The following is a 15,337-nucleotide window of genomic DNA, read 5'->3' as shown; positions in this document are numbered from 1 at the left end:
ACCTAAATATCATTTGGTAATCTGTCAACAGCTAGATGCAGAAATCTTGGAGGGGGTGTCCACCAACAGATCGCCTCTATATCAGCCTGTCTTCTGCCATGAGGCCCCTTTACCCCACGCCATCCTTATTCAGATACTTATCAGTCTGCCGACCACCATGACTTCTCTCCTCCTCCACACTCTCTATCTCTTCCCCTTTCCACACTCTCTATCTCTTCCCCTTTCCACACTCTCTATCTCTTCCCCTTTCCACACTCTCTATCTCTTCCCCTTCCATCTCTCTACACTCTCTACCCCTTTCCACACTCTCTATCTCTTCCCCTTTCCACACTCTCTATCTCTTCCCCTTTCCACACTCTCTATCTCTTCCCCTTTCCACACTCTCTATCTCTTCCCCTTTCCACACTCTCTATCTCTTCCCCTTTCCACACTCTCTATCTCTTCCCCTTTCCACACTCTCTATCTCTTCCCCTTTCCACACTCTCTATCTCTTCCCCTTTCCACACTCTCTATCTCTTCCCCTTTCCACACTCTCTATCTCTTCCCCTTTCCACACTCTCTATCTCTTCCCCTTTCCACACTCTCTATCTCTTCCCCTTTCCACACTCTCTATCTCTTCCCCTTTCCACACTCTCTATCTCTTCCCCTTTACACACTCTCTATCTCTTCCCCTTTCCACACTCTCTATCTCTTCTTCCCTCTTACACTCTCTATCTCTTCCCCTTTCCACACTCTCTATCTCTTCCCCTTTCCACACTCTCTATCTCTTCCCCTTCCCCTTTCCACACACTCTCTATCTCTTCCCCTTCCCCTTTCCACACACTCTCTATCTCTTCCCCTTCCCCTTTCCACACTCTCTATCTCTTCCCCTTCCCCTTTCCACACTCTCTATCTCTTCCCCTTCCCCTTTCCACACACTCTCTATCTCTTCCCCTTCCCCTTTCCACACACTCTCTATCTCTTCCCCTTCCCCTTTCCACACACTCTCTATCTCTTCCCCTTCCCCTTTCCACACACTCTCTATCTCTTCCCCTTCCCCTTTCCACACACTCTCTATCTCTTCCCCTTCCCCTTTCCACACACTCTCTATCTCTTCCCCTTCCCCTTTCCACACACTCTCTATCTCTTCAGCTTGCACTTTCCACACACTCTCTATCTCTTCCCCTTCCCCTTTCCACACACTCTCTCTCTCTTCCCCTTCCCCTTTCCACACACTCTCTATCTCTTCCCCTTCCCCTTTCCACACACTCTCTCTCTTCCCCTTCCCCTTTCCACACACTCTCTCTCTCTTCCCCTTCCCCTTTCCACACACTCTCTCTCTCTTCCCCTTCCCCTTTCCACACACTCTCTCTCTCTTCCCCTTCCCCTTTCCACACACTCTCTCTCTCTTCCCCTTCCCCTTTCCACACACTCTCTCTCTTCCCCTTCCCCTTTCCACACACTCTCTCTCTCTTCCCCTTCCCCTTTCCACACACTCTCTCTCTCTCCCCTTCCCCTTCCCTTTCCACACACTCTCTCTCTTCCCTTCCCTTTCCACACACTCTCTCTCTCTTCCCCTTCCCCTTTCCACACACTCTCTCTCTCTTCCCATTCCCCTTTCCACACACTCTCTCTCTCTTCCCCTTCCCCTTTCCACACACTCTCTCTCTCTTCCCCTTCCCCTTTCCACACACTCTCTCTCTCTTCCCCTTCCCCTTTCCACACACTCTCTCTCTCTTCGACTTCCCCTTTCCACACACTCTCTCTCTCTTCCCCTTCCCCTTTCCACACACTCTCTCTCTCTTCCCCTTCCCCTTTCCACACACTCTCTCTCTTCCCCTTCCCTTTCCACACACTCTCTCTCTCTTCCCCTTCCCCTTTCCACACACTCTCTCTCTCTTCCCCTTCCACTTTCCACACACTCTCTCTCTCTTCCCCTTCCCCTTTCCACACACTCTCTCTCTCTTCCCCTTCCCCTTTCCACACACTCTCTCTCTCTTCCCCTTCCCCTTTCCACACACTCTCTCTCTTCCTTCCCCCTTCCACACACTCTCTCCTCTCCTCTTCCCTTTCCTCTTCTGCACACACTCTCTATCTCTTCCTTCGACTTTCCACACACTCTCTATCTCTTCCCCTTCCCCTTTCCACACACTCTCTATCTCTTCCCCTTCCCCTTTCCACACACTCTCTATCTCTTCCCCTTCCCCTTTCCACACACTCTCTATCTCTTCCCCTTCCCCTTTCCACACACTCTCTATCTCTTCCCCTTCCCCTTTCCACACACTCTCTATCTCTTCCACTTCCCCTTTCCACACACTCTCTATCTCTTCCCCTTCCCCTTTCCACACACTCTCTATCTCTTCCCCTTCCCCTTTCCACACACTCTCTATCTCTTCCCCTTCCCCTTTCCACACACTCTCTATCTCTTCCCCTTCCCCTTTCCACACACTCTCTATCTCTTCCCCTTCCCCTTTCCACACACTCTCTATCTCTTCCTCTTCCCCTTTCCACACACACTCTATCTCTTCCTCTTCCCCTTTCCACACACACTCTATCTCTTCCTCTTCCCCTTTCCACACACTCTCTCTCAATTCCTCTTCCCCTTTCCACACACACTCTCTATCTCTTCCTCTTCCCCTTTCCACACACTCTCTATCTCTTCCTCTTCCCCTTTCCACACACACTCTATCTCTTCCTCTTCCCCTTTCCACACACACTCTATCTCTTCCTCTTCCCCTTTCCACACACTCTCTATCTCTTCCTCTTCCCCTTTCCACACACTCTCTATCTCTTCCTCTTCCCCTTTCCACACACTCTCTATCTCTTCCTCTTCCCCTTTCCACACACTCTCTATCTCTTCCTCTTCCCCTTTCCACACACTCTCTATCTCTTCCTCTTCCCCTTTCCACACACTCTCTATCTCTTCCTCTTCCCCTTTCCACACACTCTCTATCTCTTCCTCTTCCCCTTTCCACACACTCTCTATCTCTTCCTCTTCCCCTTTCCACACACTCTCTATCTCTTCCTCTTCCCCTTTCCACACACTCTCTATCTCTTCCTCTTCCCCTTTCCACACACTCTCTATCTCTTCCTCTTCCCCTTTCCACACACTCTCTATCTCTTCCTCTTCCCCTTTCCACACACTCTCTATCTCTTCCCCTTTCCACACACTCTCTATCTCTTCCCCTTTCCACACACTCTCTATCTCTTCCCCTTTCCACACACTCTCTATCTCTTCCCCTTTCCACACACTCTCTATCTCTTCCCCTTTCCACACACTCTCTATCTCTTCCCCTTTCCTTTCCACACTCTCTATCTCTTCCCCTTTCCACACACTCTCTATCTCTTCCCCTTTCCACACACTCTCTATCTCTTCCCCTTTCCACACACTCTCTATCTCTTCCCCTTTCCACACACTCTCTATCTCTTCCCCCTTTCCACACACTCTCTATCTCTTCCCCTTTCCACACACTCTCTATCTCTTCCCCTTTCCACACACTCTCTATCTCTTCCCCTTTCCACACACTCTCTATCTCTTCCCCTTTCCACACACTCTCTATCTCTTCCCCTTTCCACACTCTCTATCTCTTCCCCTTTCCACACACTCTCTATCTCTTCCCCTTTCCACACACTCTCTATCTCTTCCCCTTTCCACACACTCTCTATCTCTTCCCCTTTCCACACACTCTCTATCTCTTCCCCTTTCCACACACTCTCTATCTCTTCCCCTTTCCACACACTCTCTATCTCTTCCCCACTCCACACTCTCTCTATCTCTTCCCCACTCCACACTCTCTCTATCTCTTCCCCACTCCACACTCTCTCTATCTCTTCCCCACTCCACACTCTCTATCTCTTCCCCACTCCACACACACACTTTCGCTTCCCCCCTCTCCACACTCCCTCTCTCTCCCACTCACTTTGTCTCCCCGTCTCCACACACACACACACTTACACTTTTATATCCTTTAGGCCAAATAGTCTGCTTTTGCATCTCGCTCTCAGTACCACAACACACCTGAACTCCGTCAGAAGCTAAAAAGTAGACTTGGTGCAGTTAGATAATGGCCACGTCATCTATACTGTACCTACCATTTTATAATTGTCTTAACTCCTTCAATCCCATGAATTTGTTTATATTGTTCTTTGCTATCTCCTGAGTTTTTTTTTTTCTCAGCATTTTGAAGTGCATGGGTTAGTCTTTTTTAGCTAATTCCCTCATTGAAGGACCTCACTTAAGCTAAACAAGTAAATGAAGTCCTTTTTATGTTGCCTTTTATTTTTTTGCCATTCAAGAGTGAATTGTGACCTTATTCCTCCAGGGCCATGTGAAGGTATCCGGAAACTTGGCTCTGGGGTCTGGCAGTACAGTTAATGGGATAGACATTGCGGCACTCAACATCTCTGTCCTCAAGCTCCATGGCAGCCAGACCATTCATGCACCACTTGTAAGAATGTTTTGCTTTTCAGTCTTTGCAGTTTTGTAAGCATCAAGTAGTCATTATTCTGACCTATTTTATACTCTCCTGATGGGGTGAGGTAGAATCCGGGAGCTATGAAAGAATGTATTAAATGGGAGAGCTCTAAATGGCGTAAATCAAATCACATTACCTTAAATGTTTTGGACTGAACTGTTCGTTATACTTAAGACAGTAATGAGATTTTCATAACTGAACCAATGCCTGGATTTTTTTGTTCACACCTTAAAATGTTATTTAAAAGTAAATTTCGAATTTCATCTTTTCGTGGGACCCTGGTTTCTGCAGATCATACAATATTTTGTGGAGGAAATGTCCCTTATTCTGCATAACAGTATTTTCCATATAATTTCCAGGGCATGCACAGAGTTAAATTTTGAGAAATGGCTGTAAGAGTTATGATACTCTACTTCGGTACAGAGATGTGCTCTTATTCCATACATAACCTTAAGACATGGAACTCATTCCACTTTAGCCTTCCCTCATATGGCTATGTAACCACCCAACAACTCATCACTTTTGGTACAACCAGCCATGTAGTTCCGTAAACGTGTGTCCCAACAAGTAAAATAAAAACCTTTAGTCTCCTCTCGACCCTTTGTTTATAAAGGAAACCGAGGATATGTGGTTTTGAAGTGTTCATAGCTGTTACTCTACAAACAGTGCATTAAATCAGTGATATCCTATGCTTACCCAGAATTGCCTCTCATCTGATCTAATACATGATACGGTACTGCAAACTAGACAGAACAGTGGCCCACGTGTCACTACTGGCTGCACCAAAACCACTCCCACAGCTCGTACAATGTGAAACAAAAGCCATCACTGTCAGACACATCTTGATATGAGGCACAGAGTTTTGTGCAGAACCCTGCTCAAATACACAACGATGAGACAAAACACACCTACTGTAGATATATAGAACATTTACTGAATAAATAGTCATCTAGAACCATATCCCACCTCCAGACATCCTGCACTTGCATTAGTTGCGGGGCGATAAAACACTTTAATCAGAACAGTTAAGTCTCCACCCCCTGACATCCGCCCATCGGAGATGTCCTTAAATAGATAAGCTAGATTTCATCTATCTAGGCTTAGAGCAGGACATACCCAGCTCTGCTCAACTGTCAGCTTAGATTTGGGTTGGGTGGAATCATAGATGACACTTGCACAGCTTGTAGAATAGGATCACGCTGCTTTACGTACACAATGACGCACTGCACATGTCCTATTTGAGACCCATCAAAATGTTGGGAACCTGTGGGGTAATCCCATAGGTACAGTCACTGGTTAACCGATCTGAGAGATCAGACTGGTGTTGAGCAGCATCCCTATTACTGACACTGTTTGTGGCACTGCACTGTAACAAACTGTGTTTTGATATTTTTTAGGAATCTGTGAGTCTGGTAACGGTGAGGAACCTGGAGCTGGCTGGTCTGCTGAATGGGATTGACATCAGAAAGGACTACTGGCGCCTTGACCAAACACTTGCACACAATGGTAGGTTAGAGTGCACCACTGGTAGAACCTGAAGATACAAGTTGAAAATACATGTTATGGTGTGAAGGAAATACAGCACATGCAGAACAGATTGTAGAAGGTTTAACTTAGCCATTAGCTCATTCTTTTCAGCTAACATTAATGAAGTGGGTTCTGCATGCAGAATGATAGCTTATGAATAATATTAGTTTTAGAAAATACCATACTCTGTATCAAGGTAGCATAATGCAGACTGTAATAATAAAATAAAATAACAATAATCCATCCATTCATCATCAAATCCAATGTCGCCCGATGAAGAGCGTAGGAGCCCGGGGCTAGGCAGGTTGATCCTGACATTTGAGACCAGCATCACTCATCCCTCAGTGGCATAAAGTGAGCAGTAAACCCCAACCACCCCTTGGCTATAAACCTGCACTAGTTCAATCCAATTGGAGCGCCTTGTTTGCCAACGAAACCATCAGGCGCCATAATTTGGTTATATGGTTACCACCCAGCATAGTAAATGGTTTCCTGGTGTACAGGAAACTCTTTGGCTTGTCACTCGGTGTAGTCATCCATAGGCAGATGGAAGAGGAAAGAATGAAAATCATAATAATAATAATAATTTCATATATATATATACATTATATTATATTTATATTTATTTTAATATTAAATTACGTTATATTTTATTATAGTAAGTACTTTATGCAGGTTCATGGTTGCAGTTTAGTTGTAATTGAATGCAGTCTTTATTACACCAACTATTTATAATCAATAGTAGTATTTTGTGGGCAGATGATTCGGTAAACTTCCCGTCATCTTGAGTGCCTTGTAATGTGTCCCATTTTCTGTAGGTATGACCATAGTAGTAGAATAAGCATGTTACATGAGGTATTATTTTTTTTAAGAGCGTGGTAGCATGACACAAAATTGCTAAGAAACAAAGCACAAAATTAGAATATAAATGTTTTATTCTGTGCTTTATTGGTAGTCACACCTTCGTTCAGTAAATTCCTTTTGAACTTGGGAGTATATTTTAACTTAAAGCTAAATTACAAATGTAAGTCTGTAGATGCCTACACTGCCTGTAACAAGTGATCAACTGTTTCGGTCAGTGGTAGCCTAACGTGCTTCCTTGACGGAGAGCTAGAGGTTTAATTCCGACCCAAACTGCGATTAGTCTTACTGGATTTATTACATAGGTTGACAGTGGTGTGGGATGTGACGAGAGTTGTTTGGCAATATGTTCTCAGATTTTGTTCCTGGCTCAGCTGGCAGCATCCTTTGGGTATGAACTATTATGTTTGGATTCCCAGCATCCCCAGTAATGGCCTCCATTGATATGCTACCATTTTTTTTTTTTTTTTTACTCTGGGCAATGGCTTCAAGCCCCATCTCAAGACCCAGTAGTCCTCCTACACACCTCCACTAGTTACCACCTCGGGCTAACACCCACTAAATATTGAATACATGCTAGGGCTGTCTCATACAGGACTGGTGTACTGGTATTGGCAGGGGTATTTTTGCATGTCTGAGGGTCTTCTGGTAGATTGTTCCCTGCCCCAGTCGTGATACGATTCTGGGTCCATGAGGACTGCAGGCCTCCTCTCTACCGATTCAGCCACTCCCAGTTATTCACAAAGGGGGTGGGGAGGGATTTAATGATGTTAATAAATACCCTTATTTGCTGAAGGAAAAGTAAGAGATTGTTTGGATCAGCGGTATTGTTCAGGTGAAGTGCAAGGGCTCCATTAAATCCTATCCAGAAATTATATTAGTTTACTACACAGGGAACACAGTCGGGTTTCAAGAACCTGTAATCAGCAAATCGGAAACCTGTAATGAGAGTTTCTGAAAAGATGTTGCCTCTTAACACTGGTTCACACGGTGGGCTTGTAAGTATGACTTTGTTCCATTATTAGTTGCTCCAGATAACGGTTTAGTTCGTTACATAGGCACCAAAACTGATCTTAAATCTCCCTCCTGGAGAGCCAGTACTGTACCTCATTTGTAATAGTTGCATTGGCTGATAGTAAAAGTTAGAGTAGAATTTAAACTGTCATTATGATTAACAATAGTCTTAGATTTAAGCCAAACTATCTCGTTGAATTGCTAAAACTTCGATTGGCACACCCGGATGCTAATACAAAGTAATGATCCTGTTTGCTTCAGAACCAGGAGCTGTCAGTTGGTCCTCTTTCTCTGGTTATATTAAGTGGGCTTGTAGGTAATGTATAACAATAGATGTGCCATTATCCACGAGACAGTTTGTTGAATCTTTGAGGCATCTCAAGACTTTTCTAAGAAATCACAATCTTGAGAAGTTGGGTAGATGATAATAGGGTTTTGTTGTTGCACTTCCTGCTAATCTTTTTTTTACATGAATGTTAAAATTCTTGTAATTTTAAAGATGCAAATGTCTCGGACACTAGAGAATTCCTTTGGAAGAAATATTGCTTCTGAGAAACGGAAGTATATTTACCTCGACCGGATGGAGTCCGGTGAGGTATTGTTTTTGGTAGTTTGTTTTGTTAACATTACGGAAAAACGGCTGAATGAAATTACATGCAACTTTCAGGATATGTGGGCATTGGTCCCAAAAGTGTGATTAAATTTTGGAGGTAACAGTGAACCTGAAATGTCAAAATTAAGGTCGGTGATTTTCAGAGGGCTATAACTCGAAACTGGTTGAAGATAGAGATGCCATTAACATATAGGAAGTCACCATGACCTTTGACCGTGAGTGACCTTGAAAGGTCAAACGCAAGATCACGGATTTTCAGAGGGCATAACTTGAAAACATTTGCGCCATTACCTTAGACTATAATTGTGTACCGTATTGACACGAAATGGCAGTACCCAGTCAATATTTAATCGTATTTAATAACTGTTGTCGGACGACGTTTGTTGTGCGTGGCACCACTTAGTTATGACTATCGTATTATTTTATTTTTTTATTACAGAATTCATTATACAATGTTTGAAAAAGCCAGTGCATGAAGATTTATAGAGTCTACTGTAACATGGCTTTAGTGTAGATACGTTTTGGCCAGGGGTCACCCACCCAGCAGTCTAAAGTCATTCAGCTCGCCTCAAGTGGTAGCTATTTAACTTTACTGCACTTCAATTGCTGCTTGAATTCGTTACATTATCAGGCCCCCACCTTCCTAAAGATTCACTATTACTGCCTGTTATTTAATATCGGTGCAAAAAAGTCACTCTCCGTTCAAAAGATTTGTGCTGCTTCTCAACGTCGCTTATGCATACTGTACACCCAGACCCCCATAGCAAGAATGCAGCATACCTTTGACCAGCCGGCTGCTATGCAAGTCCATACTCAGAAGATCACCCCCCCCCCCCCCGCCTAGTTTTGAAAAGTCTCGCTACGGGCCTGATTATTTTTCCAGTATTGACACTAACACACCCGGTAGTGACGGTTCAAAGGCCATCTTGGAACAGACATATGACTAAGTTTGCATGTCTGTGATTGTATAAATTAAAATATCGATAGTACATCTACCAGTGAGGATCATAATGATTAAGTGAAATTCAACCGTTTTTTGAAAAAAAAAGGTCCTAACCTCTGTCATTATCAGTGGACTGCGGCATCTGACTGTAGACAGTAGTAGCAGATCAGCAACTCATCATACCGGTTCATTATATAACGAGAGTCTGCTGTATTATTATTATTATTATTATTATTATTTATTATTATTGTTGTTGTTGTTGTTGTCGCATGCAGATTTGGGTTATATCTAAAATGAAGTTTAAAGATATTAGACACTGTTTACCATCATACAAGTATGTTGTGGAAGCTACTGAGTACAAGGCATTTTCTAACAGGTGTTGGGTTGTCCCGTTGCTGTTCCAGTGAAATGTCAAGGAAAGTGACTAGTTGCTGTCTGAATCCCAGGGTGGGGTAGATCATTTGAATGTGATCTTCAGTGGAGTAGTTTACCGAGCTTTCAAAAGATCCACGGAGTCATAAAATATCCTTGCAAATGCCGTTACACAGTTGACATTGCCTTGCCATTTATTCCATTTGGTTGGTGTTCATTAGCATCAGAGGGATGGTATATGGAAATGTGGCACATACGACTGTTAGACCTCGGACAACATCCAGTTATGTCTGTGACTAACAACACTCAAAAGAAACAACGTTTTTCTCACAACTTGTTTGAGCAATGCTAGTTCGTTCGTTTCTTTTCGTTTATTAAGGCACCAACATGCGTGCCTGTGTCGGCCATGGTCATCAAATGGCGACCGTACATAATGCTCGATCTCTGGCAGCCTCCCTATTGTCCCTTATCCCTGTCACACTGGGTGTCCTCGTCCCAGTTTTTTTTAGGTCTGCCTCTCGCAACACTGACCCCAGTATTCACACTTCTCACTTTATGCACTCGTGTCATTCCCCATCCTCACCACATAAGACAATCTCAATCTACCCCCCTTCATCACAACACCAATAACAGCACTCTCATCCTTCCTCTTAACTCTTCCATCGTAAGCCTAGCCCCCCCGAGGCCTCGCATTCAAGGACGCACTGCACATCGACATAATCATTGTTGTTTCTGTATGTTTGAGCCTGCGAATATCCCTTCTCCTTACTGCCCTGGTCACACTACCATACAGCATTACACTCCTAACACATGCCGCATTCAAAGATTCCTTAGCATGGAGGGACAACCCTATGTGTCAGGAGAGGCATTTCTCCCTGAACATCTATCAGCCACTCTACGCTATAGTCACAGAGCTAGCTGCAGCCCTATTTATAGCGCATAGCATGTCTCCCAAGTAACAAAACTCTTCCGCACACACGAAAGGCTAACCAGCATGATCAATCAAACACGCCTGATAGTCTCTAATGTTGTCCCTGACACACTGCATACGTGAAACCACCATTCTCTCTCAATCTTCCTCTAATACTACCACAGCTCTTATGAACCAACGTATCACAAATACTACATAAGATGGAACCACTTCCGACGTCCTTCGTGGCAAGCCGCACATGGCCACTATTCTTCTTTGACAGTAGCACCACCAACCCTAGATAAGAACAATTTTTTTTATCTGCATTTACTCTCAGGCCCTTGTGCCCCATACCATCTCTCCACTTACTAAATCTTCCCTCCACTTCCCTTTCATTCTCTGCAGTCAGCACCAAATCAGCATAAAACATCTCCCACGGTAGTCCATTTCTGAAGTCGCGCGAGAAGGTTTCAGACACGATGATAAACAATAAGGGACTCAAGGCTAACCCGTGATGCACGACAACATTAGCGGAAAACTCACCACTCGATTATCCATTCACTCACCTGGGTGCACGCACCCACATACATAGCCATAACCATTCCAACCAGCCTCTCCTCGTTCCTAAAATTTCAAATTGCCCAATTCACCACCTCCTTAGGAACTCTGTCGAAGGCCTTCTCCAAATAATCGAAAACAATGTAGAGATCCTCCTCCTTTCCTATATATTTTTCCTGAAGCTGTCAAACATTGAATATGGCATCAGTGGTCCCTTTACTATAGACACAAACCCAAACTGCATCTCATTATTCTTTCTCTAATCATACCTTCTAGAACTCTCCATTATCTTAATTATCTTGCCCAAAAGTTTTAAGCCTCTATAAGTTCCACTTTTCAGAGCATCACCCTTTCCCTTGTACACATTTACAATTAAACATTTACAGGTATAGTCCATAAAGCTTGCTGTGATTGTTCTAAGACATGGGAGGGGTTTTGAAATGCTGAACTGTACTTGCTTCATACTGTTGCATTAGTATGTTGGCATTATAAATTTGATTACATCTCCAGAATTCCCAGATGTCTGCTCAAATGACCTGCCTTCATTGTACTAGTCTGGGTAACTAGTCTCATCTTTTCACTTTTAGTTGGAGTAGTCTTTGTAGCTGAAAATTATGCACAATAAACACTTGCATCCATTGATTATTAGTAATTCTGGAAATTCAGTATTAGCTGTTCGTGGAATAGTTGTCTGTTCTGTAAAGTGCTTGAATGTTTTCCAAGCAGAAATAAGAAACCTGGGATGTTTTAAAATACTGTACAAACTTTACAACTGGTAATGTTGTTGCATTCTCAGGTCTCTCTGGCTGAGCAGACTCATTGATCACAAGCAAGCAGCTGCCATCCAGTGGCAGACAGCGCCTTGCCAGGATTGGAATAGGGTTCTTCCATGCTGTGAGGTGGGGAGAAAATGGAAGTGGCTTAGACCTCAAGATAGTCTGCTCTGACTTTGACTACTTTGCAATTATGGTAGTTCCTTGTCTGGGAAGTCTGTGCAAACCCAGCTAATGACTTTGGCCCCATGTTACTCCCAAGCTAATACCTCACTGACGATGGTAATCATCCACCTATTACCTTTTTAACATGTTAACGGGTGCTGTACCTCGCCCATGGGTGACGTGGGACAATGCAGGGTAAGGGTGTCCATCTTACCCTTATAGGGAGAAGTGGAATGCACAGGAAATACGGTAGTCATTTTCTGTTCTCTACTGTGGACGTATACAAAAGAAGCTACTTACAGCAGAGACTTAGTATAATTTAATTTTCTTACAGGCCACTTAAGCTTTACGTCAGTGACAGTGGCTCACAAGTTGTCGATCAGTGGTGACTTGACAGTGACCTTCCTGAATGGCTTGGATGTAGTGACTGCAGCTTATGACCTGGTGGTTAGTGGTGAGGATGTTGTTATCACTGGTCGTGGAGGTCTACACTTTGCAGCTCCACTCACAGGTACTGTCCTTATATTTATCTCGACTCAACCCTTTACTTAATTTAAATGCTCCTGTCACTTTTTTTTTTTACCATACAATCATCGCATAATTTTTTTACCATACAATCATCGCATAATCGAGACTTCCACCACCTCAGCTCATCCCAGTAACATTCCCAAGAATCTGCACAGTATTACTACAGAATCATTTTTTTTTTTAATCGTTGTATACTTGAATATAACTTGTTGCTGAGTCACTTGCTTTTCTCTAGTGCTCAAGAGCAACTTTTTTGAGCATATTACTTGCTGGTCGCCATAAATGTCCGTGATGTATGGGTGGGTTTAGTTTTTATCATAATGAATGCCATAAATTTGAAGTGTATATACATATTTTTAAGTATGCCTTGTTAACAGTAATTCTTCAACAGTAACCAGGCTTAATGTAACTGGACTGATTGATGGGGTTGACCTGGGTGACCTTTTGAATCGAGCCCTCCTGAAGTCTGGTCAGCATCAAGTAGTATCTGGAGCAGTGGTGGTGGAGGGGGCAGTCCACTTCTCTCGTCAGCTTTCCCTTGCTACAGTCAATGCACGCCCCTGGGTGCAACACCTAACCAATGTAAGTTAAGAGTTATTAGGGGAGGAGAGAACTGTCAAATCAGTTTGGAGCTGTTAAGGATGGGGAGAAGTTGTGGACAAGTCGCCATTTATTTATTTTAGTAATTTATAAAGCATGTTGTTATGGAACATGCTTAACGTCTGTATCATCTGATTGACAGTCACATTATAGGTGTCAAGTAAGCATCAGAAATTACTTGCTCTCACCTTCACTTTCTAAAGACAATGCAATAAACCCTTGATATATTGAACTAATATGGGGGAAAGGCTGATAAACAAATTCTATAAATCCAATAATTATTCGGGGACTATAACAACCCATGATTATATTTATACTAAATATGGTTGTTATCCATTCTCTTTAGTTCAATTTTTTATTAGTGTACATGTTCTGAAGGTAAGTACAGTATGGTCATAACTGCCACAGTCAGAAAACTGTACAGTGCACAATAGTGCAGTAAAAATGAACATCAGTATAACCTGTTGCTGAATGAGGAGTCTGGAACAGGGAAGTTTGGAGTCAACGGATCCAGTGTTTGGTCCTTGGCCTTTGATTGATGCTTCTACTGGGAGCAAGGCAGTAATCAGGATGCCGGTGGGTAAGGCGGCAGATGTCTGGGTTGACTGCTGAAATGCTGAACGTCTCGGGATATAGGAGTGGGGTTAGTTACTGATTTAATAAATGCGATTTTGAGTATATTGTCCCAGATGATTGGCTAAAGAGTGACTGTAAATGTGTACAAGGGAAAGGATGATGCTCTGGAATGAGGAAATTATCGAGACATAAAACTTTTGGACCAGATAATGAAGGTAATGGAGAGAGTTCTTGAAGGTATTGTATTATTAGAGAAAGTCAATACTGATGTGATGCAGTTTGAGTTTATGCCAGGCAAAGGGACCAGTGATGCCATATTCATTGTTCGACAGCTTCAGAAAAATATAGGAAAGAAAAGGGATCTGTACTTTGTTTTTGTCGATTTGGAGAAGGCCTTTGACACTCCATAGGGAGGTGGTGAAGTGGACATTGAGAATGCTTGGGATCGAGGAGTAGCTGGCTTGAGTGGTTATGGCTATGTATGTGGGTGCTCACACGCAGGTGAGTGAATGGAGATTTGAGTGATGAGACTTCGGTGAATGTTGAGTGCATCAGAGGTCAGTCTTAAGCCTTTATTGTTAATCGTGATGCTTGAAGCCCTCACGTGACTTCGGTAATGGACTACCGTGGGAGGTGTTGTATGCCTATGATTTGGTGTTGATTGCAGAGAATGAAAGGGGGGCCGAGGAAAGATTAAGGAAGTGGAGAGATGGTATGGGGCACAAAAGCTTGAGAGTAAATGCAGATAAAATGAAACAGAAGCATTCGGGAGCCGAATGCTAATCGCCCGCCAAAATATGCTGTTGGCCAAGTCCAGTATTTAGGCCATATCTTGATAACCTGAAGGTTTCGTGTTAACAGCTCAAGCCGTTCATGAGATATAATGGGAACGCGCGCGCGCGCACACACACGCACGCACACACGCACACGCACACACAGGTAGACGTAGACACAGACACTCACAGATAGACACACACACACAGATAGACATAGACACAGACAGACACACAGATAGACATAGACACAGACACACACACACAGATAGACAGACACAGATAGACACAGACAGACACAGACAGACACACACAGATAAACACAGACAGACAGACACACACAGGTAGACAGACAGACACACACAGGTAGACAGACAGACACACACAGGTAGACAGACAGACACACACAGGTAGACAGACAGACACACACAGATAGACAGACAGACACACACAGATAGACAGACAGACACACACAGATAGACAGACAGACACACAGATAGACAGACAGACACACAGATAGACAGACAGACACACAGATAGACAGACAGACACACAGATAGACAGACAGACACACACAGATAGACAGACAGACAGACACACACAGATAGACAGACAGACAGACACACACAGATAGACAGACAGACAGACACACACAGATAGACAGACAGAC

At 43.6% G+C, this 15,337-nt stretch overlaps 1 protein-coding gene across 1 annotated transcript in view; it reads left to right on the top strand.

Moving 5' to 3' along the window:
* LOC145415628 (uncharacterized) overlaps nt 1-15,337 on the top strand; it is a 181,227-nt gene that overhangs the window by 74,391 nt on the left and 91,499 nt on the right. Inside the window, exons 23-26 of the mRNA XM_080284849.1 lie at nt 4,302-4,435; nt 5,863-5,960; nt 12,525-12,701; nt 13,110-13,300. Coding sequence (XP_080140975.1) covers nt 4,302-4,435; nt 5,863-5,960; nt 12,525-12,701; nt 13,110-13,300 — 600 coding nt within the window. The remainder of the gene's footprint in view (nt 1-4,301; nt 4,436-5,862; nt 5,961-12,524; nt 12,702-13,109; nt 13,301-15,337) is intronic.

The sequence above is a fragment of the Coenobita brevimanus genome, chromosome 103 (assembly GCF_032717465.1).
Source record: "Coenobita brevimanus isolate Jiangsu-jjx chromosome 103, ASM3271746v2, whole genome shotgun sequence".
NCBI lineage: Eukaryota > Metazoa > Arthropoda > Malacostraca > Decapoda > Coenobitidae > Coenobita > Coenobita brevimanus.
Note: the sequence above shows the minus strand (reverse complement) of the source record. Positions and strands in the feature narration are given on the sequence as shown.